The sequence below is a fragment of the Agelaius tricolor genome, unplaced genomic scaffold (genome assembly GCF_023055355.1).
Source record: "Agelaius tricolor isolate 1412-34295 unplaced genomic scaffold, bAgeTri1.0.p SCAF_8, whole genome shotgun sequence".
Lineage (NCBI taxonomy): Eukaryota > Metazoa > Chordata > Aves > Passeriformes > Icteridae > Agelaius > Agelaius tricolor.
In genome coordinates, this window is record NW_027269268.1 from 21,656,419 (window position 1) to 21,682,841 (window position 26,423).

General features: G+C 39.5%; 1 protein-coding gene across 1 annotated transcript; it reads right to left on the reverse strand.

Moving 5' to 3' along the window:
* Window positions 1-8,573: 8,573 nt before the first annotated feature.
* PLRG1 (pleiotropic regulator 1) lies at window positions 8,574-21,562 on the reverse strand. Its single transcript, XM_071431927.1, has 15 exons — window positions 21,435-21,562; window positions 19,611-19,717; window positions 19,241-19,383; window positions 18,142-18,195; window positions 16,826-16,919; window positions 16,330-16,420; window positions 16,034-16,135; window positions 15,052-15,144; window positions 14,550-14,699; window positions 14,340-14,441; window positions 13,732-13,834; window positions 13,060-13,168; window positions 11,432-11,571; window positions 9,759-9,952; window positions 8,574-8,779 (listed from the first exon to the last, which is right to left on the reverse strand). Exons 1-15 carry the CDS (start codon window positions 21,441-21,443, stop codon window positions 8,720-8,722), a joined length of 1,551 nt encoding a protein of 516 aa, XP_071288028.1. The 5' UTR covers window positions 21,444-21,562; the 3' UTR covers window positions 8,574-8,719.
* Between the last annotated feature and the right edge of the window lie 4,861 nt (window positions 21,563-26,423).

Genomic DNA, 26,423 nt, shown 5'->3' on the forward strand with positions numbered 1-26,423 from the left:
TAATATTTGGACTAATGGCCTGGATGCAAAACCATCCTAGCAACCTCCAGAGATTTGTAAGAAACAAGCTTTGCAAACAACTACAGTCATCCAGCCCCTGAACAGGAACTAAGCATAGCACCATGGGGCAGGATCCATTTCTGTGCTATGCTTAGTTACTGCTCAGGCTGTGTATTTGCTTGGGACAATGATCACTGCAGGGAGGCAATGAGCAAAGCAGCTGTTGAATTTCTGTTTCCCAAACTGCATTGACCTTGCCAAACAAAATTTAGAAATCCAATGGAGTGAATCAGTGACACTTCTCAGTCCCATTTTAAATGAACAAAAAAAAAAAAAAAAAAAAAAAAGCATATAAAGCTATTTGGAGGAAAAATGCAACTCCATGCTCAGTGCGCCTTATAGTTGTGGCAAATTATAGATCACAACCATTATTCTTATTGTTGTGATGCTTTCAGACAGGAGAAACAACAAAGTTGTCAGCAAAACAGCTGTAGTCTCTCTACAAATTCCACAGTGAACTTTAGAAGACATGATCCTATAAACATAACTCCAGTGTTTCCAGCAGGTGATCCCTTTCTAACCTCTAGGCATCAAGAAACCTCAAGAAACCCATTTCTTTTTCTGTAATGCACTCACTTCTCTGATGGTCTTTGGTGCTCAGGAGGGAAACAACAGATTATCATTTTATTCTGCTCAGGAGCCAACAAAGAGGCTTTTGGTAGGAGTGGAAGAAGGGGCAGAGCTCTGGGTTGGGAGGACAGTGATGTAGCTGTGTCTCTGCTCACCACCTCCTTCCATTCTGGAAGGGGCAGGCTGAGAAAGAGGAAGATCAGGGTGTGCACAGGAAGGAGGAAAGCAGCATCTCACAATGCTGACCACTGTCCTATCAGCCTCAGCACAGGGGGAAATTACAGCAGTCTAAGCAAAACTAAAAGCACTGAAAATGAATTCAGAAAGCTGAGCATCAAATGCATTTTTGCAAGAGGCTTAGCTGACTATAACTACTTATCATCAAAATGTGAGGCTAAGACATTTTAATTTTACCTTTATTCTCTCTTGCATAATACAAATTATATTCCCCTTTTACTGAAAGGGAGAAGTGATTTTACGTGAACTGCATGTGAGAACATACAGGAAAATCTTTCAGAAAAGAAAAAAGAAAGGGAGAAAGAAAAGGAAAGAGGATGAGGAAAGTATATTCTTTACACGGGAACATTTCTAAATTCAACCACATACTACTTTGGTCCTGTCTACACCAGAGAAAAGCACCGCATTGAAAAAAAGTGAGAACTGACGTGTCTTAAAACAAGGAAAACAGTGTGAAAACACAGTGTTGCCCTGAGGTAGGAGTGACAACAGCTGTGTTATTTTAAAACATGCTGGCTCCTAGTGGTTAACTGTGAGGTTGTCCTGCAGAAAATCACTAGTTCTGTCTGTCACATCCCACGCACCTCTCCACACAGGTATCAGTTATCACCAGAGTTGTCTCAAATTAACTGCTGCAGCATAAGCAGGGTGTAAGGCACACACTTACAGAACAGCACACAGACATTTATGTTCTGGCTGTTCATTTTATAAACACACCTCACCTCACCATCCTTTCTGCCTTCCCTTTGAACAAAGCAACATCATTTAGGCTTTTCTTTTTGGAAGATGTATATGGAGATGCAATATCCTCCAGAGCAGAAAGTTCTCCCATTTTCTACTTGTGACTATTATTGGTAATGGCTCCTTGTCTGTGAGTTTTTCTTTTATTTCTCTATAGGTACTGTGTTATCATGAAACTTGTATGTCCTGGAATATTCTTGAGTCCAAAATTTTAAGACAATTTAGAAGTTTGACCACAATTTGAAGGTCTTTATTACCTGCAATACTAGATCTGTTTACTATTCACAGCAGCTATTTATTTATTTATTCCTTAGGAAACTAAGGAATTGTGAAACAGAAAAAAGCTAGACATTTTCTCATCACAAGGACAGCTTTTCACTCAAAGCCATTTTGGCATTCCTCCACCAGAATATCCCCTGCTCAGCTTCAATACAAAGCATCTGCCAGTCAACCAGGTTGGCCTGAATGTTTCTCAGTGGAATACTGAAGTTTAGCAACTATTACTGGGCACACTGCTGAGCTGAACATGTTAAAAAGAGAAAAAACCCAGACATGATTTACTTGAACATCTTCCTCACTTTGGTTTAGGTTTCCTTTGTATGTGCCTCATTCAATCTCAGGCTTTACTGCTTGCCTATTTTCTGTTACAAATGAAAACTGTTGTCAGATTTTGTTATTAAAACCAATGTGAGGCATTGTTAACAACCACTGGTACATCTTATACACAGTGTGCTGTACTGCTATGATTTCTCAAGAAAAATCAAGTAGGGTGAGAGGAACTGTGAGGACGGAGGCAGAACAATTATCTATCAACACTGGGTTGCATATCAGGTTATTCAGTCGGTATTTTCTGTCTCCAAGATCAACTTCCCACCACAAAACACTCCCCCTGCATACTTCTGTCAGTGTTTGATACAGCAAGGCTGAACTACACAGGGACCCGAAAGAGCAATTGATAGCACTGCTTGCTGCACCTGGCCAACATGAAGCTCTCCAGAACAGCTGAGGATCTCACAGGCTCCTCAGGGATGTTGTTGATGGAAGAAGGCCAGGACAAGTTTGGGGGAAAAGGGAAAAAAGAAAGGAGTTATCAGGTCATAATTAATCAGGCTGGAGATACGGGCTAGAGATAGCTTCCAATTTCTTAGCAGTGTTTTCACCATTAAAAGTTTCCCAAGAACAAAAACTGAGAAATTGAAACCTGTGAGAGAATACAAAACTAAAATTGCACTGCCACAGGGTTATGTTACAGGCAGTGTGTGGACCTTCTCTTCAGCGTGGGACTCTTTGAAACTCACTGTGCCATTTTAAGCACAGTCTTTCTATCCCAATCACTCCAGAAAAACTGCATCACTGAACTGGCAACTGCATGGCAACTAAAATTGCAGAAACACCAGGAGCAGTTTTCTTTCCTCTCATATAATTACAGGACATTTACAACCTCACCTAAAAATTAAAAAACAAACAAATAAAATCTAACAAACAAAAAAAATTCAAAAAACCAAAAATAATCAATCAGGTTTGCCCAGGAAAACATAAAAACGCACTTCACTACAATAATTTATGTAAGCAGCGAGCAATTTTATCTATGCTTTCATTTAGCTACTGTGATTAATTGCTAGTTACTTTCGAATTTCCTGTTAAAGTATGATTTAGGGCAATACAAAACTCCTTCACTGGGATTTTCAGTTCCAAATAGAACAAAGTCATTAACAGAATTAATAGATTCTGGTTGGTTTGCACTGCCAAGCTTTCTTTAAAAGAAACATGCTCATTAGCATGTTGCATGGGAAGAAAAGACATTGAATGAGCAGGAAAGAATTAATATACCTACAGGACATGAAATGTGACTCATCTGGCAGCTGAAGCCATGCTCAAATTTTTGTATGGAGCTCTTGTATTCATAATCTATATTGCTGCTTTATTGAGAACAGATCTCTAGTTGTCAGTGCAGGAAGCTTGCTTGTCAAGGGGATTTACTTGGAAATAGTTAAGTCACATTATGATTTGTAGTCTTTTCCATTAAAAAAAAACAAACAACCCAAAAGAACCCACTTTTGGATGCAGCACAAAGGTTTTTCTGATTGCACAAGTGTGACAGTGGTCACAGGGGTTTTCAGGATGAGGGAAGAGATGTAGATCTGACTCCGTATTTCAGAAGGCTTGATTTATTATTTTATGATATATATATTACATTATAACTATAGCAAAAAGAATAGAAGGAAAAGTTTCATCTGAGAAGGCTAGCTAAGCTAAGAATAGAAAAAGAATGCTAACAAAGGCAGCTGGCTCGGACAGAGAGCGAGAGCCAGCTCTGCCGTGACTGGTCACTAAATCCAAACATCCACACGAGACCAATCACGGATCCACCTGTTCTGTTCCACAGCCGCAGATAATCATTGTTTACATTTTGTTCCTGGAGCCTCTCAGCTTCTCAGGAAGAAAAAATCCTAAGAAAGGATTTTCATAAAAAGATGTCTGTGACACACAAGCTACATTCTTATCACAACAGTCTCCCAACAGCAATGCATCCTCTCAGCATGATATTTTGTGGCTATAAACTCACTTCTCGTTCCTCAGCTCCCCCTTTACCTGTCATAAAAAAACCAAACTCAGTGTTGTAAGGTAATCCCTACATTCAATCAGCTGTAAAAAAAATTAGTCTATTTTTTTAAAGATATTCACCATGCAAAATTTAGCTTCACTCTTCACACTTTACTTTTAAGCCTTCTTTAGAACTGTGCTTGCAAACACTTCCTCAGTGAAAATCCCACTGCAGCTGCAAATCTCTCCTGACTTATCATTCTGCAGTGGTCCACAATTCTTTACCTGCCACTAACTTTTCTGTAGTATACTGAGTTATAATTTGGAGCATGAGGACACTGGAACATGCAGATACATTGAATACCTGTGCTTTTCAGAAATGCATTTATAGCTTGCTGTAAAAAGATGTATTTGCATCAAGGTGCCCACATTTTCATTTTCACCATTGGCTGCACCCACGTTAACACACTCTTGCTCCTCCATTCTTCCATTTATACTCATCTAATCCAGACATGCCTCCTCTACTCCAGCCTGCCAGGTAAATATAGCAAGTTTTCAAATATTTCTTTTCAGACATAATAGCTCTAGTCTCCTTTAGTCTTAATTCTTCCCCTATCCTTTTCACCTCCCTGAGAGGTTTCAGTTAATTACAGTTTTCTTATCTGGTCTCTGGGAAGTCTTATTTTTCTCTACGTGTAGCCATAATTCATACTGATGTTGCATTGACTTTCCCTTGCTCTGAAGGACTTAGCCCTTCATCCCTTCTCCTAGTGATGCATCACCTGGGAAAAAACAAGACATTTGCATCAGCATCTAAAAACTCAAAAATTGTTATTAGAGCAGAAAGAGTAAAGCTGACATGTCTTGCAGACATGCTCTCCCTAAAAAATAAAGCAAAGGTTGCAAAAACACATTGGCAGAAATGAGCATTTCACACATTACCTGCACTTCTCAAACACATGGGGGAATGTGTGCAGGTTTTTTGAAGAAAGAAAGAAAAAACCCCAGCACAATAAAAATTTCCCAAGCATTTTCAACTAGTTTTCTTGTCAGTGATTTCAAACTTCCTTGCAAGGAAACATTTAGCAGATTTAGCTAACAGACATTTAGCTCAATTATTTTACTGCTGAGGTCTAATTTGCAGGGGAGTGCCTCCAATTAATCCATGCTTTAGATAGAAGTTTGGGGCTTGTGTATGCATTATATTCAAACAAAAACCCTAAAGAAAGGTTAACAAAACCCTGGTGCTAATATACACCTGAAAGAAGTTAACATGTTACTGACTTAAGTAACACGATTAAGTGTTACAAACACTTATCTCACAGATTCAAGAAAGCAGCAATAGGAAGACAGTAACACCTAAGGGATGATCCTGCCACAAAACTCTCACCCAGAACTCGTCCTAGAACTCATACTTAACTCCAGAGGTGTTTCTGTGTTTTATAAAAACACGCTAGAGAAAATGCATGAACAATTCTGTATCTGTTTTGCTAATCCCTTCATGCAGACAGGAAGCTCTGCACAGAACAGCAATCAATAGTTTCTCACTTCCCATTACAGCTGATGTGCAAAAATGTTTGTTACTGTGCTATGGGAAACAGTCCATGTCGATACTGAATTACTTTCACTTCAATACAGTTGTTTTTTGCTCTCCTTACTATAAAAACCTTAATGGAAAAAAGACATGAATTCATATTGTATGGAAGGTTTTATTGATTGCTAAATTGCTGTCACTTACATCAGGTATAGCACTTTCATTCCAATCCAACAAAACTAAAAAGAAGCTGCTGTTAGACACTTGTTTCTGTGAGCCTTTCAGCTGCCAAATACATATTGTTCTGCACCACTCTCATGCTGCCAGCAACACAACAGCGTTGTAGCTGCACAGCTTACACTGTATGCCTCAGTATCAGCAAAGAGTAATCTGAAAAATTCATCACTTTTACCAGTTACACTTTTTTATTTTACAAACAAAACCCATCTCCTCACTTCTCTGCAATTTTATACACAGTATAAAACAAATCTCAGGGTTTGTGGTAGAAATTATTTGAGCCTATACAGAAGACAACATCAAATTTTATGAAATTAAGTACAGCAATTATTTTCTGTGATTAGACTCCCATTCAAGATTATTTAAACTGACATTGCACTGTGACCCTTTCCAGAAGCATGGATAATCCATCGAGTAGATCAGATCCTCCTCTTTTGCTTCACCTTATGACTGACATGGACAAATCTAATGTCACTGTGTATCCTACACAATCAGGCCTATGTGTGTCACAACTGACTATCCAGGCTTACTCAGCACCAGAGAAGTACTTTGATGAAATCTGATAATCCTGATGCACCATAAACAATACTTACATAAAAACATGTGATGATATTCACATTACTGTCAAAGGGAAGAAAAAACTGCTGGGAAGGAAACAAACAAGTCAATCAAATGTTCAAGAATACACTTAAAAAAAAATTACACTTAGAACTGGGGCAGCCTATCCTAGGGCCAAAAATGAAACATATTATCCCAAGTAATAGTGCATGGCCTTTAGTGTATAAACAAAATCTTTACTGAGGGCACAAAAAAAAAAATGCTCTCATAACCACTGTCCCAAGATATCAGATTGCTGCAGAAGTCCAGAGAAGAAACACATGTTCTTAAGGAGACTTTCTGATCTCTCTTCAAAATTATAAAGAGTAAGTAAAATAAATGCAGTTTCTAAAGTAAAGTGCCAGTACAGAAAAGAGATGCTAGAACTGTGGCCCATAGCTAGAGAAGTAATTTCTCCTTCCTCATTCCAAACTATCAAAAAAAAAAAAAAAAAAAGACACTTAAAAAAAACCCCAAACCAAAATGGAATAAAAAAAATCCTCAGCAATCCCACCTCTTTTCAAGTTAAGTTGTTTCTCTCTGCTCTGGTTTCCTAAACAGGATTTCACTGTGAGCAAAAAAGATCTGCGTAACACCAATAATTCACTGATTTCTGGAATGAAGCATTAGTAGCTGTATACATGCATAAGCCACAATCTGGATTTTTAACTGTTATATTAGTTACCATGGAAAGAACTGTAATTAAGATCCAGAAAAATTCAAATTACCACTCAAATAAAAGATGCTTAATCCAAATCCTAAATATCAAATATTCCATTTCCTATTTTGTGAAGTTGCTTCTGATAGTAGTTGCTTCTGTCAACTAAAATTCAGTTATTTATGCAGCCTGGACTCCCCTAAAATGACTGTCAGACATTCAGATTATAAATACAAGACCTCCTATGTATCATAAAAAAGACAAAAATTGTCATAATATAAACAACACGTAATTTTACTAGCTTTTTGTAAATTACATTGCAAATAACTCACTTCTCTAACACAAATCCTAGATTTGAACGAAGTCGAACTGCTACAGAAAAGAAATAATTATTGTGAACTGCTTGACATCAATGCTTGATATCAGTGAGGCCACAGAGCAATTCTCTAGCCAATGCAGCTATTAACACTTGCCAGTGCAGCTATTCACCCTGCTAGCAAATTTGCCAGTAACAGAATGGCCAGATGACAATGATTTTCTCTACTGCCCTGTGAAGAGAAAGTACTTTAGAGCAGCACAGACATCAGAGGTAGCAGTAGCAAGGAGTTTACATGTTTACTGCTTGTTATGTGACTATTCATAGTCACACAAATGAAAGATTTGTCCCTCCAGAAGTACAAACTACCTTTCAGTAACAGTTTATCTTACATTCCTTCCTAAGATTGTGGGAAGACAGCAACCTGTAAAATAAGGCCTAAATGAGTTAAGAGCTTTTCCTCTAGTGGAGCTTTAAAAGATCACGGCGCTCTACTGTCATATATGCTTTAGATAACTGGAAAAAGCAAACAGTTCATCTACAAAGAAAGTCAACTTGTCCTGCAAACAAAGTGATTTGACAGCAGTCCTTGCTACAGAAGGCCCACTCTGAAACAACTAAGTGAAGATGAATGCTTCCATTTGAACACTTCCCTGGGGAAAAATACACTCTGAAGATCCATTTCCTTCAATAACACAGCACCAGCAATGTTCAGTGGCTGTGTTTATAAAGCAAACTACCTTATTATTGTGTTGTCCTGCTTGTTTGTAAATTACTCAGTAACTCTAATTTAGTATAGACTTAGCCTATGTACAATAAACAATATTGGTCTAAAATCTGAAAGTGTCTCCAAGGAACTTCCAGAAGATGACTTCTATGCATAAATTTGTGATTAACTTTTGAGGTCAAGCAAGGGTGTTTCAGACAACTTAGCTCATCAAAATATTTTTATAAGAACCTATTGAATGTAAGCCTAAAAAATTAACCAGCTGCACACCTATCTTTTTCATGAACTATACATGCTTCACGAAGTTAAGATTCAACTGGTTTGCTGGAATTGCAACAAAAAAAGACAAAAGGAAAGAGAAATAAAATTTATTATAAAACATGTTGAAATAGCAATGACTTAGCTGACTTCTTGCTCTGCTGTTCTAGGCAGAACAAAATCTGACTGAATGCTCTCAGGAAAGCCAAAACAAAATTACAGAAGTAGTATGTTGCCACACTAAAATCGCTTTCTCTTGATAATTTCTGGTTTCCAGCTGACCGGATGGGTTTCTTCAGTCTAAAGGGAAAAAAAAATAATCTCATAAGGATTTTTACTTTAAACTTGAAACTCACCTATGATTGAGGTTTAGTATATGTACTCTATTTCACAAGTGGCATTATTAATACCTAATCTACAATGTAATAAATTTACTCAAATTAAATTTTCTATCATCTCACTGTCTGAAGTACATAGCAATACTTTTTCTGTACTTGTCTTTTTTTTTCCAGCAAGGAAAATGATCATGTTGCCAGTGGCATTTCCAAAACAACACTGGTTATCAAAGCACATGAGCAGGAGCTGCCAGTGACAGGCCTTCCAGACATATCTACATCAGTATCGGTAAATGTCATGGAGTGTATTTTGCCCAACTTTAAAACTGATAAAAAATTCCTGATTCTTTATATCTAAGAGTTACTCCTAGTCTAATTCAGTGCAAAATTCCAAGGTTTAATAAAAATTCTTATACTCTTTATATTGAAGACATACACTGATAAACTATACAATCATCTGTTGTCCTCTCCACTGGTAAATTAATTCATATTTTAGAATAACAGTTTGAAAATAAGCTCTTGACTTCAAATTCTAAAAACCATCAAGGCCGGTAACTAATCCAAATCATATAAATAAGTACAATAAACCTTCAAAGCGCAATCCTTTTGCTGATTCCCGTATTTTTATCAATACTACCCCACATAGTTTCCCCCTGGGTTCAAAACCCAATGTACATGATTGTATTCAGATTTCTCCAAACTTCACCAAAAAGGCCTTTTACAGAAGAGTTCACAGACCTGACACTTATTTGTACTACAGCATATAACAATAATTAGGAATGCAGAAATAAGCTACTGTCCTGTTAATGCTAATACAGAGATTTCTTTCAAACTTCAACAAAATGGATTATGTAAGTATGAAAATGTCCCCTACAGATATGTGTTATATTTGTCTGAATTTTTCTGATTTTATGAAAATACTTTAAAAAGACTTTTTGACTTACCGCAGTATCATCTTCTTTGTATACTTTTATGGTTTTATCAGCTTCAGCTGTTAGCAATCTGCTTTCCGACTGGTCAAAAACACAAGCAAATATTCCTGATTCACTGTCCAAAGAACCTGGCTGTACAGCTGCATGTACTCTCTGGAAATTGTATCCAGTTCTCCAGTCCCAAAGGTGCATAGTGCCATTATCAGCTACAACAAACAAACCAGTTAATTTCTATCAGTTTTTTAAAACCAGCATCATGAACAATTAGTAAATACATCAGGAATACATCACACCACATTCATGTAGAATAGCACAGTACATCCTATACATTTTCCTGTTTTCTGCTGTTTTCCTTCTCAGAATCTCATCCAGATTTTCATCAGATAACCAAGAGAGATGTTACACTACATCACAGGGCAATTGCACAAGTTGCTTTGGAGGCACAGTAAGGATGGGTATTCTGAAAATCAAGCTCCCTGCTCAGTAGCTCCACTGAAGTTGAATGAGGAGGCATCATCCTCCCAAAGAGATTAGAACATTGACTTAATGCAAAGTAGGTTTAATGTTTGCTGAGATTTTATTCCAAATCCAGTTTAAACCACCTCCAGTGTTGCTGTTACTGGCATCAGCTACAGGGCATTCACAGCAATCTGAACGCTCTATTCAGTAGGATACTGTCAAAAAAACTTTTCAGTTAGAAAACCCAATACCCTTCAAAAGCATTACCTAGCCAAAACAGATCTATTAAGAATTAAATTTCTCCACAGCTGCCAGCTAGACTAGAAATCCAGATATTTCAAGAAGGGTGTTTCTACAGCAGAAAACTCCAAGGTAAAAATCAACTTATTTTGATTCAGCATCACCTTCCCTGAAGCTACTGTAGATAGCGTTAGGATGTAAAGGGGAGAATTGATACTCAACTCTTAACTTTTTAAAAGTCATAATTAATATCAGTAAAATGATCATAGGTTTTTTATATGGAGAAGGTGTTTTTTAAGACTCAGCTACTATTAACATAAAAAAGTCATAAAAGGACATTCTGAAAGTGTCTTCAAATAATAATAATGAAATGTAAGTCCATTCCAGTATTTTGTGAAGTTCTTGTTCTTACTGGAGATGAGCCATTTGTTAAACACAGCTTTATTCAAATTTTAAGATCAAGGGCCCTTTCACACATAGATGGAAACATAACCAGAGTAAGGTGGCAATGTAATTGGCTGTTTCCCAACTCCTGCTTAGCATATTTCCATCTTACCCCACATCCCCAGCCTACAGGACTAAGGGCACATTGGACCAAGAGCCTTATTCCCATTTAGCTTTAGCAAGATGCTTCTACATCTGCTAGCCAGTGTCACTGCCTCAACACACAGCTAACTCCAGAGGAGGCACTAATATGACCAGCAGATCATGAAAGATGGACTCTGGAGCCTTGCAGCAGCAGCCAGCTGAGAAGAGAAACCTCTCCCATGCAGTACATTAGAAGTCCTTCAAATTTCTTTTATTTGCATGCAGCTCAGAAACATCCAAGGTCATGAAAGTGGCCCTACTCACTACAAAATGAAATGGTGTCCCGCAGCAGCCTGTCAGGCCTAGGAAAAGCAGAGCTCCATGAGCATCTCTGCCTAAGGACCTCCAGCCATATATGCATAGGGGAGAGGAGAGGAATGTGTATTTCTCATTTTTACCTCCTGAGACCAGAACACCATCGGAATTTACAGCCAGTGTGTTTATAATAGCATTGTGACCAGACAGATTCTGGATGAAGTTTCCATCTGGGAATTTCCACTGCTTAATATTATCTGGAGAACCAGATGCAAATGTGTAACTGAAAGAAAATAAACACAGTATATTAAAGCTCAAAATAGCTGTAGTGAGAGCAAATGTCCTTCATTAAAACTACTGCTAAATGCTAGTTGCAAAATTACTTAATATTAAAACTGCTTTTCTGACATGTTTACTTCACATGAAATTAAGCAATTTTATGAAGTCATGAATTACCTACTCCTACTGTTTTCTTTCCTCTTCATAAAATAAATTTTATAACATCCTGTATGCTGTAGGATTTAATATGCAAACAAATATTTAAAAAGCACATTAAGTTCTCTTCAGTTGTTATTCTGGCAAATTTTCAGGTATCAGGGCATCACCAGCAAAGGTAACAGGATAAAAAGGCAACAAACCCCAAGCATAGGCTAATGCCTAGTCTTCCAAAACTACATGAGCAAGGAAAAAGCCCTGCAAAAATGTAACTAAGAAAGATAATTTCTTCCACTGAGTTACCCCAAAATAAAAATTTCCTTCATTTTAACATGTGCAAGCAGTTACATGGTTATTTGGGTAGCACATACAAAAGCCTGCAGAAATACTTTCATTTGCCACAATATCCAGAGAATTTGCTGTCTATTTAAAAGATACCACAAATAAAAAAGTTGAGTATTATGAGAAAATACCACAACATTAAAAAAAATAGTAATACTGAACTGTAGACTGACAGTTGCTACCATTTGACAAGAACACTTCAAGTTTATTTTCAGAAAGGTATTATCAATGAAGTTGAACCCTGAATTACTTTTTTTTCAGAATGTAAGTAAAATAGAGGCTTTTTCTATAGCTAACAGGCTACACAATTTTTCAGACACACACTGGAACAGAGTTTATTCATATCAAAGATGCTGAATTTCTGATAGAAATGACAGAATGTAATTTTAAAATATTAAAGGCACAGAAGTAATGTCCACTATTTTAACGGGGATCCAAACAAGCAACTGTTGTGCCTCAAAATACAGCATCTAAATTCAGAGCAATTCCAAGAACATTGGCTTCAAAGCTCCAATTCTCACACTAAGTTTTTTTTAAGGCCAGTTAGATTGAAATGTCTTGTGCAGTGAACCACATATTCAAAAGAAAGACCACTCTATTAATCACTGTCTCCTTTAGCATTAATCACATGTGTGCATTGGCCCATTACAAAACTACTGCAATTCCTGCTCACAACCATTCAGTTACATATTTATTATTAGCCTTACGAACACTGTATCACTGAATTTTAAGGACTGAATGAAAGGCACACACATAAGCAACTCCGTGGGATATAAGGCATTCTCAGGATTGCTAATGTACACCAGCACCAATACTAGGGAAGCACAATCAGTGCAGTAAAATGTATCTGATAATTGATATGGACATTTTTGCATCATCCTAAGTGCCTTAGTTTCTCACATTATTATGGTCTACCATTCTAGATCATCATTCACATTGGCTCTCTTCAATTGTCAATAAACTGTGAAAGTGTATCAGAATAACGAAAACTTACTGTCTTGGATGTAGCACTACTGCTCTTACAGATTTCTTGTGATTTGTTAAAGTAACACGAGTTTTCCCTGCCACCAAGTCCCAGAGCCGTATGGTAGTATCATGACTGCCTACAATGAGGAGAAAATTTTAAAAAAACAGTAGAAACCATCACCTTGATTTTATCATAATCATTACTTTGCTAAGGCAGCCAGAATGATGTGAGAGAGACATAAATATTGTACTAATGCCACCTCAGATGAAGATGATGCCAGATTGCAAAAGATCTGCTATTTAGAAAAGATTTGGATTTTTACTCAGTCTTAAATCCAAGAACTGCAAAGCTGGATTTTGACATAATGGGAATGAAGATGAACACTTAACCACAGTACTGGACACTCCTTAACTGAAATATCACAGAAAATGCAAGTCTCAATACATGTTATAACACAAATGAAAACACCAGAAAAAAAGGAAGCGCAGAAAAGCATTCAAACAATGCACAGCCATATTTGCTTAAACATACCATTAATAGTATGTAATAACCATTGCATGGCCCATTTTCAACAGAAACTAGTACAAGACTTGGGTAAATTAATCAAGATAACATTATGAACATCACACAATTACTGAACAAACACATTCACCATTAGGTTTTTCAATCATGTTACTCACAAAACTACACCTACTATACCTGTAATAATTTGTGGTTCTGCAGCTTGGCACTTCACAGTTGCTACTGCATTTGTGTGTCCTGACAGTGTGTGCACACTGGCTTTTGTCCTTACATCCCAAATCTATGAAATCACAGGAAATACGTCAGAGGTCAGTAACAGGTGCATATTCAATGTATTTCAGGCACTGTCATTGATTACATCATTTCCTTGCCATAGTCCTACAGATTAAAAAATGGCATTTAGGTGGTATTTTTCACCCAACTATATATTACAGAACCGCCTCAGCTGGCAAATTTCAAGGGGAGCAGGAACCTGCCAGTGACCTTCCAGGCATATGGATAATTCAAGCCACCATAATCCCATACCACCTTCTAAATACCAAGCAATCCTACATATACAATGTAGTCTACCTACTAAATTAAGAAATAAAACATTATCCTGAAGTGACATGGCACGTTCATGCATTTGGGCTTCAATTTTATCAAGAATGTAAGACAAAGCTAACACAAATCACCTTAGCATTTCATGTAAAATGATGATAACTTTTGTTAAATGCTCATTTTTACAAAGAAAGATATTGAAATACACACATCAAGATGTTCAAAGACAACAATGCTATACTTACTCGTGCTGTTGAATCCCTGCTGCATGTCACCAGCACATCTATTGTTGGATGCAAGTCTAAGCCATAAACAGCACTTAGATGACCATGGTAATGTCTGATAACCTAGATGAATAAAAACCACACAAACCAACAATTGAAAAGAATATTCTAAATACTTTGATTTTTGTATTTGCAACTGCTAATTCTTCAATTAAAGAAACTGCAGCTTACCTTATTGTATTCAAGATCCCAGCATTTCACTTGTTTGTCTTCTCCACAGGAAAAGAGGTATGGACTTCTTGCACTTACTATCACCCCGCGTACGGTACTGATGTGTCCCGTCAAAGACAATTTCAATTTGCCACTAGCAAGGTCCCAAATCTGCACCAAAATAGGTATTTTAAGGTAGACAGGAAAAAGCTACACAGTGAAGCTGGGTAAACAGCCCAGATGTAACTGATCCTGCTGACATGTAAGTTAAAAGTACAGTCACATAAACGCTTGCTCCCCAGATACTACCACGTAATAAATGAAATCTCAAGAAAAGAACTAGAGCTACTCCACAAATCCTTTATGACAAGGTAACAAAAGAAAAAAATGTTCTGCAGTTCATCATTCTGCAAACAGTAAGCAAGAAATTGTTTCCAAGGGCTGGAAACATTTTTAAATAAAAAGGGCACCAAAAAACCCCACCCCCTGCAAACTTTGTCAGTCATTTCTTCCAACCTCTTACCTTTATGGTTCTATCAGCAGAGCCAGTAACAAACCACTGATTTCCTGGTTCTACTGCAATGCATCTCACCCAGCCCAGATGACCACTGATAACCTTCAGAAAAAACAAAACAAAAAAATTATATCAGAAATAATACAATAACTTTTGATGCAATTTTCCTTCTCCAACACTGAAATTTGCTAGTATTTACCAAGAAAAGTCAATGTGAAATCAGATCTGAAGACAGCCTGATTTCTACTTCAGTTAGAGAAAACTAGAAATTTGCATACACCAGACTTGGGGAAGCTGCAATATGTAAAGACCTTATTTGTGTAAGCAACTTTTTCACATCCTTTGAGAGTCCATAACACTGTGGCTGAACACTTGAAGCTTTGCAGAGAAAGACTGTATTTGAGCACAGATTCCTTCTGCTGCTGTATAGTGCTTATACAAAGAACAATTATAAAAACATTGGCTATTAAATCATATTTCTATATAATAACCTCTTAAAGCACACCATCACCTTCTTTTCCCCAAAAGAGGAGTAATATGAGAGTTGGACACTTTCCAATAATAAAATAATGGAGCCTGATCTCATAAGAAATACTCTGTCAAAACATGCTTTGCTTTCAGCAGCCCGTTTCTCTAATTTTTCTCAAGTCAGACAGCTAAAATCAAACCACATAACTAGTTTCACTGGATGTCATGTTTCAGGTATTGTCATACGGCTCATTTCAAAAGATTTAAAACACAATGAAGCTTCTTAGGCAGAAATACAGCAAACCATCCACCAAATTTATCATAACACAGCTATGAGAGTAAAAGAGAGGTTCAAAGAGAGACTGTGTGGATACACAACTTAGTTGTGATCACTTTCTGATTACATTTTTAAATCATACTTGATTATATTTTTGTGAATGAGAACAAAAATTATGATTTGAGGTCTTACATAGAGTATGTTTACTTTTATATGCATGTTCGTGTCATGTAATTTCTAACTTACTCTGTACAGCTTCCAAGGTGGATGCCACTGAGGTTTGGGCATGGTTGGAGCCTTCTTTGGCATTAATGCAGAATTTTTGTTTCCACCAGCTTCCACCATAGCCTGTAAGTTAAAAGAAGGGTTACTCTTCTGGTTTGTAGCTTATCTCTGTCCAAAGCCTAAAACTTTCTCATTCTGCCTTCTCAATACTGATTAAATTTAGTCAGTCAGGAGATCTCCAGACAACACACACACAGATCCAGAAGCAATCTGGTCAACAACATGTACTGTTCAAGTTAGATGTGCAACAGACTCACCACAGCCATGCCAGGAGGTTGGGAACGCTCAGACATTCCAGCATGCCTGTAAATGTCACCCACACCAGCAGCTGTCCGGTTTGCATCCAGCCTGGGGGGAGTGAAAATGCTTCATGAGTTGCAATTGACTTTCTCCTGCCAAGTGATAAGGCATCATCACAGGGCTGCACCCAGCTGAGTGCTGTACACCTCTCAGGATGGAAAGTCCACAACCTCTCCTGGCACCCTGTCCAGGACCTGACCACCCCAAGGTACAGATACCACAAAGCTTCACATTCTTCTCTTCTAACTAAACAAAATTTCTCTTGTCCCAACTTCCACCCACTGCCTCTAATAATAATACAAAATAAAAAGCATACAGAAAAACAATGCCTGTCCACACTAAAAGCAGTTCCTTTAGGAATATTCCAATTACTCCAAGTAGCTCTTATCCCAGCTTCTGATTTGCCTTGCAATTCCCACAGACAACAGTGTCAATGAGGTAACACAGCAGTACCTGGACTGGGAAGCAGGAAGTGCTACAGCTAAGGACTGTGCTGCAGATTCACTTGGCATCCTCTGGACTTTAGTATCTGCTGTCAAAGCCACACCTTGAAAAAAAACCATATCAGAAACAAAGACAACTCCTTTAAACAGGAACTCAAAAGTGTATTATACAAACATACATACACATATACCTGCAAACAAAGGCCTGACACACCTGTAATATAAACTCTCATCCTTCAGTAACATTTTCACATCCAATTCAAATCTACTGAAATCTTTATTTTGGCACAAATCCTTTCCATCTTGATCTACTACATGTGTGAGTACAAAATTTCTAGAATATAAAACAGTATGCCATTGGAAACAAAAAAAAAGTCCAATTAGGAGCAGCATCCATCTTTATATCCAGCTTTAACTGCTATGGAAATTCAAACACCACAGAAATAAACATGATCTTGTGAAGCATTTGCTAACTTAGGCCCTTTAGTACAATTTATAATCCATCCCTATGCGGTGTTTGGCATCACACAGTGGTGCCAGAACTACAAAAGGTTTAGTCCTACTCAAGTGAGAATTTCAGGCTACATATGCAGAATTTTTAACCTTATCTCAAGAACAGCAGATATTATCTAAAACAAAAATTTAAAACTCATTGTAAAGTTTTGGTGCAGACTGATGAATTTAACTCATTGCTTTATTTCTTTTCCTAACCAAACTTCTGTCAGTTAACAACAAACTCAGTATTTAAGCAAAATATTCAGGTTAAAACAGGAAATAGCAAAGAAAATCTGATTTTCACCCTGATATAAATGATTCTATTAAAAGAACACTGAACTTATGGAAACCACTGTGAACAGTTCTTGTCCCCATAGTTAGAAGCAACTCTGCCTGGCTTTTTAATGGCTGAAGGTCCACTGAACACTCACATCTGTTAAGTTATAAAACAAGACAACAGATTTTCCACTATACTCATAATAAACTTAAGCACAATAAAAGACCAACAACTAAAACTAAGCTCTTCCAAGAACACAGAAGGATCCATCAGTAACAGTGGCAATGAGCAATGGCCAATGTAACAACACAGAAACATAACCCTTACAAGCACAAGCAAAAGACACTAAAATTATTACACCCTCAAGTCTCTTCCCCAGAGCAAGGTGGCGAAACCTGCACCTTTCTGCTCTGGAGATGAAAAGCAGGCAACATTCCACTACTATTAAGTAGGGATTCACATCAAGAGGAAGCCTGCTCCTGCTAGGATGAAGGATATCTTGTTCACACAGGAACACAAAAAATCCATACATACACTTGCAAAATTTTACTTACCAGGCCCAGATGGGTATGGGTGAGTACCAGTTACCATATACTCAACATCTTGCCCTAAAGAGCAAGAGAATGTTATATTAATAGTTACATTTTATAATGCACTCAAACAACAAATAGAGGAAAAGAGAGCAGATCATACACAGCAGAAGAAAGCAGCAATCACTTTCAATGTATGTAGACATTTCTCATTTTCATTAATTTAATCTGTTCTGGTTATCTTTATTTTAGAAAACTCAACTGTAAAAAATAATTTGAATGGTGAAGCTACCTGCTATCAAGAGGACTCAAGAAAAAAATCTTCATACTGCCTTTGAAGGAGATATCAATTCTACAAAGTGCACGGGTGTCTGAAATGTAAGCTAGTCAGTTGGTTGTCTGTGCTGTCAGATTCTCCTTAAAAGATTTTTCATTCTCTCTCAATGTGCTTCACTTTCACAATACTTACAAATAGAGCACCTTTGGCAGACTGAGTATCAACTGAGTATCAACTACCTCAACTAAAACGAGGCAGCATTTTTAGAAAAAAATTTTCATATGAGATCTAACTAATACATAGACGTTTTACACATCACAAAACATACATTGAAAAAAACTCTACAGATTTGAAATAAAGTGTTTTCTGGTTTAAAAACTACACATATAGTAAATGTATAGTATATGTAAATATACTATGAAACAAAACTAAAATAACAAAAAAAACCACCCCAAACAAAAAACAACACACAAAAATGCCAAAACAAACAAAAGTAAAAAAAAGAGCATGTCCTTAATCATGAACTTGCAAACATAAGAAATACATTATTCAACTCTAACACTTAAGTACATTACACACTAATATTACCAAAAATTACTCTTTTCACCAACTAATCACAATAAAAAATCCACAGCACCCAATAACTCCTTTGTTAAAAGCAGCTTTCCCCTTTTTCTAAATCACTTACCTCCCGTGGACACTAGCAAGAACAATACCAATCAAAAAAGGGTTTTTTTATATCTGTATTTATCCCAGTACATTAACACTGGACTGCATTCTGCAGATTTTACATCAGTGAGACTGTGACAAAAGGAAAGACAAATACAGCACTGAGGGCACACTAACCTTGATTTCCAGAGTACTGCTTGTGTCCATAGGGATCCCCGGTGTTGGGGCCTCCCTTCTCCCTCAGGTTCTCCTTGAGCGTGGGCATGTGCAGCACTGAGCCGTACTCCGTGCGCAGCTTCACGGCCATCTTCACCTTGTGGCTGTGCAAGAGGAAAGCAAAACCCTCAGTGAACCCCAGTCTCTGAACCGCTAACAAGGTCTGAAATATTGTACAGGGATGTCGTAAAACTTACTCTACAACTCTGATATTTCTCTCCCCTCAAGATTACACTCTTGACAGTACAGAAACATCTGAATTTCTGACTTGAGTCAGAAATTGACAATCATTGACAGAGTTTAAAACTTCACTGAGTGCAGCAGCACTTACCTTTCTTCATCCAGTGGGATAGGCTTGGCATTATCAGCTACAAACATGTCATGGGTTCTCTTCAAAGATCTGAACACAAGTGTGTGCACAGAATGCTTTTGGACTTCCTAAAATAAAGAAAAGAGCATTTAAATAAGTTTGAACAGATTTAAATGAAAAACTGAACACTGAAACATAAATTGAACTGAGTAGCAATTTCTCAGTTCTGTTATATGACATGCAACCATTCGGTTCATAGAAGACACTAATCTTCTTGGAAACTAAAAAATTAATTCATTGTGTCAGTTGTTTATTCAAAACTATATTCTATTCCTTGAAAACTTACAAGAATTTGAAAAGCAAGCTGAAAACTTTTATCAAACTTTCTGCACTGGTACCTATATGACAAATCCATGAGTATAAAAGTTCTATCCCACGTCCTTCCCAATTCTGTTTTTATATGTAGGCACTAATTAATCAATTCCTTCTGAAAAAAAAAAAAAACAACAAACCTGTAAATTTTCCCTCGCTACCACTGTAAAAAGAACATGAGCAATAATGAATTTCTGTGCACAGTACCACTTCATGTTAACATGGCTAATTACCACCTAACAACAGCAGCTGCTGACACCACAAACAGAGGAGTAGGTACCACAATGTCTCCCCAGCAGGGAAAAAATTTCTGCAAGTAATTTTTGACAGATGTTTTTCTGTAAAACACCAGCTCGCAGTGTTGCATCTGGCAGCAGTCATTGCACCTCCTTCTATAACCCTAATAGCCCCACGTGCCTTCAGAAGTGCATGAAATTCACCCCACAGTAAAGATTCTACAACCTATAAAACCAGTGGCCTTCTCCATAGCTGTGCTCCCAAACCCTCACAAAAAGACCCTTTTTGTGGTTTCCCTTATGGGCTAACAGAGTCAGTAGCTCTCTAGTGGTAAAACACCCCAGCATCAGTTCCCCACAATCACAGAATGTGCTGAGCTGGAAGTGGCTCACAAGGATCATCGAGTCCTGGCCCTGCACAGGACACCCCAAGAGTCACACCCTGTGCCCAAGAGCATTGTCCAAATGTTCATTGAACTCTGTCAGCCTTGTTGCTGTGACCACTGCCCTGGGGAGCTGTTCTAGCACCCAAACACCCTCTGGTTGAAGAACCTTTTTCTAATATCCCACCTAAACCTCCCCGACATAACTTCAAGCCATTCCCTTGAATTCTGTCACTGGTCACCACAGAGATCAGATCAGAGCCTGCTCCTCTGCTTCCCTCTCATGAGGAAGCTGTAAACTGAAATAAACTTCACCCTCTTCTCCAGTCTGAATATGGCAAGTGACCTCATTCACTCCTCATAAGGTTTTCCCTCTAGACCATTCATCTCCATACCCTTTACACCTTTTTCTGATACTGTGGTACCCAAACCAATACCCAGCACTGGAGGTGAGGCCGCCACAGAGCAGATCGGAGCGGATAATCCCCTCTCCTGACGGGCTGGCGATGCTGTGCCTGATGCCCCGCAGCACCAATTCCGCATTCGGCACAAGCCTGGCAAAGCAAACCCGCAGTTCACTCCCACCCCAGACACGCACACTCCAATGGCCCGCACCCGCTGCGTTCTGCAGGCACCTCGCTGTCCCCGGGCCGAGCTGGGCGGGGGCCGCAGATCGAGGCGCCGCCACGGACCATCCCCACAGCGGCCTTTCCCACCCGGGGGACAGCGACGGTGGCGGGTGCGGGGCGGCGCTTCTCCCGCACGGCCCCGACCCGCTCCCGCTCCCTGGTCTCGCCCAGAGCGCCTCAAGGGAGCGACAGAGTGAACGCGCGGGGCCCTCCCTCGTCCCTTACCTCCGCCATGGCGCCGCCGAAGTCCCCCGGCCGCGGCCGCTATGGAGCCACTTCCGGCGCCTTCCCGCGCCGGACCGGAAGAGACGGGTAAAGAGGGAAATGAACGGAGTGCCAAAGCCGAGGGGCGGGGCTTATGGCAACCCCTCCGTTCGGCGTACGGGAGTCGCGGGTTCGAGCCCCGCTGGCGCTGCCGGAGCAGAGGGTGCGAGTCACTTCATCAATGTGTACAAATATATAAAATGGTGGTGACAGGAGAATGGAGCCAGGCTCTGCTCGGTGCTGCCAAGCAACAGGACAAGACGCAGTGGGCAGAATCTGATGCACAGGAAGTTCCACCTGCGCATGAGGAAAAACTTCTTTTACTGTGCAGATGATGGTGCAGCGGCACAGACAGGTTGCGGAATCTCCCTCACTGGAGATAATCAAGAACTCTGTGGACACCGCCCTGTGCTGCATGCTCTGGGATGACCCTGCTTGATCCGGCAGGTGTGACCCGATGACCCCACTCACTGCTGTCCTGACCCCACTCACTGCGCTCCCTCCAGCCGGAGTCATCCCGAGGGTGCGGCGTCCCCGGCGGCGGCGGCGGCGGGCGCGGCGCGGTGCGGGCAGCGGCCGGCAGAGGGCGGTGTGGCGCTGCGGGAGAGGCGCCGGCGCTGCTCCGCTCCCGGCCTGCAGCGGGGCCCGAGCGCTGCCCCCTCAGGGTGAGGGAGCGGGCCTGAGCTGGGCAGTCCCGCATGGGTCTGAAACTATGGGACTTTGCAAATGCTTAGGGCTGTGGAGCTACAGGTTTCATGTATTGCTTTCCTCGTGAGTTGTCAAGTTGTCACTGTTGAAACGCGGTGATATTGGGCGTTAGCCATTACAGCTGATCTTTCGGGAAGAGTGTCTTTAGTTTGGCTCCACGGGACCTCATTTCCATGCAGAGTGACGCGTGTGAACGAGCTGGCAACCCCCGCACTTCATGGCAAAGTGTTGGCTGTGAAAGGGCAGAGGCTGTAAATCTCTTCCAAATGTACCCTGGTACTCCACCTGACATTTCACTTCCATTTGTGAGCAGGATAACCAAATGCATCTGTGCAAATTTCAAATAGGCACCTGCTTTCTCCACATAGACTTATCTGCTTGTAATTCCAGGAAGTCTTGTCCTCCTGAGCAGTAGCTGGGATTTGGCCAGCTCATCTTTTGCAGCCACTCCTTCATGCTGCTCTTCTTTACCCCTCACTCTGTCTGCTTGCCTGCCTGCCTGAGCTGTGAACAGTTTACAAAACAATCTGAGCTAGAAGTAATTCAGTGCAACATAGTTGGTTCAAACCTGCTGTCTTTACTAGCTACAGGACAGCATTAGCCTGGGATTATTTCTGGCACACAGCTTGCCTGCTTGACATAAATATGGTGTCTTTTCTGCAGTTGATGGGTCACTTCTGCTGGCTGCACTGGTGGTTTGTATTTAGTAATTTAGAATACAGTGATGGAAACATGCTTGAAGTGGCTTTGAGCCCCAGCTCCCCTTCTAGGTCTGAGGTAGGGAAGATATGCCAATTACATGGTGTCAGTAGCGGTGGAGAGCTATTGCCCGCTCAGCTTCAAGCCAAGGCAGGCAGGTTTCATGTGTAACATGTCAGCCTATTTTGGTAGTCCCTCTGGTGAGGCTGGCAATCCCTGTTGGATTTCAGAGCTTCCCATAAAGACCAGCACAGCATCTCGTGGAGGGGGGGCATTGGCTGTCCTTGCTTAAAGTGCAACCTAGAGTGCAAACTCCACAGGGCAGTGTGTCAAAATGGGGCAAGTCTCTATCATCCTCTTGGGCTGATGAGGTTAGGCTGAAGATACACAATATTTGAAAGGAAACTTGGGAAGAGCTAGGAATTTCAAACAGGTTTATCTTTCTTTTTTAAGGTTGCATACAGAGTAGCATGTCCCTGCTTGATCAAGCAGGATTTGATGTGTGGAAATGGTTTAAAGGCTAGTCTCTGGCTGTCTGTAGAGTTGTTTCCTTCCTATTTTCTGTTGAAATAAATCAATTATTTCCACTGCCTTTTAAAGGGAAACCAAATTTGAAATACGGTAAAAAAATAAAGAAAAAAATATATTTAGCAAGAAAACTTGTCTGTGCTTGTTGTTACTATTAATATTAGTATTCACATGCACATGGCCCTGGAGGTGATGTAGTTTTCTAATTTTTTTTGCACATAAACATTCCCCTCAGAAATTTATAATCTGAACTTGTTTCCTATTATCCTTGTAATGCTTCAGAAACTCAAAGGACAAATTAATCTTTTCAGATATTTCAGAATGCAGTTAGAGGACAATTTTTTTTTCCTAGAAGGTTTAGTCTAGGGTGAAATTTAATCCTGGAGCATCAATAAATCATGTCAGTAATATTAATAAGAATATGCACTTCATTAATTTTCTTTGTTACATATGGCTTCTTGATGTGTTCTTGCATGTCAGCTACAGCTGCAATTCTGGAAATAGCTAGCTATGTATTTTTTATAAGCACTATTTCATAGAAGGTGACTAGCAAATTGGATGAACTTCTAGTGTTATAGCAAAGCCAAAGGGAATATCCCAGTCATTAATGTTGCTCCCAGAACATGGAGATAGCATTCATTATCATTTACAAGAAACCTTTGAAGTAATATTTGCTACCAGTAAAAGCAAATAAGAAAAAAGGATGTTCATCTCAGCTGAGGTGAACATTTAAATTCACAATATTCTTTTCATAGGATGACACTGTTACAACACTAGTGGTTTAAAAGGACATTTCCAAACCAACAGCTATTTTTAAATTGAAGCACTATAGCCCAATGTAAGCCAAGAAGGTTCTATTCCCCAAGACCTCTTCTGGGGATCCATCCAGCTCTGAAGAGCCCTGATCTGGTGATCGTAGCTGTCCTGGGTCGGGGGTTTGTGTAAAGAGGGTTGCATCACTGGCCAGGACTACAAACACAGGGCACCGAGCAAACAGTTCCTCAAAACACACACACACCTCTGCCAGTAAGTGCCTTTTTAGTAAAAAATGCTGTACACAAGGGTGTCCTGGAACACCAACAGGTCCATGGAGTATTATTGCAGTTTCCAGCAGACATACTGTGGTATCACCACCACAGTAGCTCCGGGAACACATTATTGCAGTTTCCAGCAGACATGCTGTGGTATCACCACCACATTAGCTCTTCTCATTAACCACGTGAATTGGAGGAGGGAGTATGAAGGAAGAGAGGTTGTTCTGTTTTTGAAGAGAGCGCTTCTTTAATACCATTTTTAGAAGAAATTTAAGCTATGGTTTTGCTTCTTCATAAGGCTTTATTCAATCCTTATAAAGTGTCAGTCTGACTGTAATGGTTGCAAGCATGAGAGTAAAATCACATCTCATAACCAAGATGCTAATGGAGATTGACTTCTGCTGCCAAAATGTTTTCCTGCATGTGTGTATGTTTGCCAGGATAGACTCCTCTGTATGCCAGTCCAAATTTGGACTGTTTTTGCTGATAAAAGTCTCCAGGCACAGCCTCTGCAGTGCAGACAAGGCCCTTGCTCACCCGATGGACAGTCCCACGATCCCTGCCCTGAGGTGTCTGGTCATTTAGCATGAAGCCACCAGCCTGCTGGGGTATGACATGAATGTGTTGCTCATGGAGAATGCTCATGGAGACACCACCACCCAGCTCTCCAGGGGAAGACAATGAAAGGTACTGGAGCTGAGAGGGTCAAAGGCTGAGTTTCAAAGGGGAAATACCATCTGAAGGCAGAACAAGCCTGGGGGTTTCCCACGATGGGGCTCTGCAGTTGGCTTGGCGGCTCCTGCACCAGCCCTCATCATCCAGTCTCCGACAGCCTCTGCACAAACACAACCAGGGCTCTCCATCAGGAGCTAAAGAAAGCTTAATACCTGCAGGAGGACACCATAAATTACTGCAGAACATGCTGATCATTTCAAATCAGATTTACCACAAATATCACTTGATATTATTAATATTTAATTAAGTTTTTTATGAACTGAACTGGGATAATTTGTGTTTCCAGCTCAGGAATAGTGAGACCTAGTTTTACTTCCACTGTACCACAGGGTTCTTGTAAGCCCTGGGCAAAGGTTCAAGGACTAGATCCCTTCCATCTGTAAGATGAGGGTGGCTGAACTTCCCTCAGAGGTAAATGGAGGGAAAACTGTAGTTAAAGTTGGGATATTCCCAAAATCAATGATAACACCTTGGCTAGCATCCATAAGTGGTAATAACTTGTTAATTATGTCAGTTTTGGCCTTAGACAGATTTCTTAATGTCTGTAGGGAGAAGTTTGTGTTCTTCCAAATCTAATAGTGTTGGTGATGTCCTCATGCAGGAGATCCAATTCAGTGGAGTTTCAGCTCCTTGAGCCATGGCTGATTTAGGGCCAAACTGTTTAATAATTAAACCAGTCAGGTTAAACAGTTTTCATATTTTGCGAATCTCCATAGTTTACTAGAATTCTGACAACAGCACGAATACAGGAAAAAGCCTAAACCAAGAAATTTTAGCTGTTCTTAGCTTTGCTTACCGTAAAATCCTCCTCTCCATCAAGTCAGTCTTTGAAATGGAAGCTCAGACCACAGTTTGCATCCCTTCATTGGTTCAGACATTGATATGAATGACTTCAGAAAAGTGTGCTGGCTCCCACTTTAATTTAATTTAATTCAGTACATTATGGTCATTTATAATGCCCGAGAAAAATCACAGGATATAAACACACTGAAGTGTTAAAACTCTGCTACAATGAGAGCAGTGATATGCAACTTCCTATAAAACATTAAAAAGTATGTTTGAGTATTTCGCTAGGATTTCAAGTAACTTCATGCTGTATTCTCTTAAAAGATTATTTAAAACATTCAAATAATATTTGAAAGATATAATTTTTGTATTAAAAAAGAAAAGTAGCAAATTAATACGTAAAATTGAATTATTTTAGTTCATTTACAATATCACAAGCCTGTATTAATAGAATAATATT

Coding starts and splice junctions, on each gene's coding strand:
- PLRG1 (XM_071431927.1), bottom strand. Junction 14,700..15,051: donor CTGCTGATAGAACCATAAAG/GTAAGAGGTTGG, acceptor ATTTTGGTGCAG/ATTTGGGACCTTGCTAGTGG. Junction 9,953..11,431: donor TGGTGTTCTGGTCTCAGGAG/GTAAAAATGAGA, acceptor TGTTTGTTGTAG/CTGATAATGGCACTATGCAC.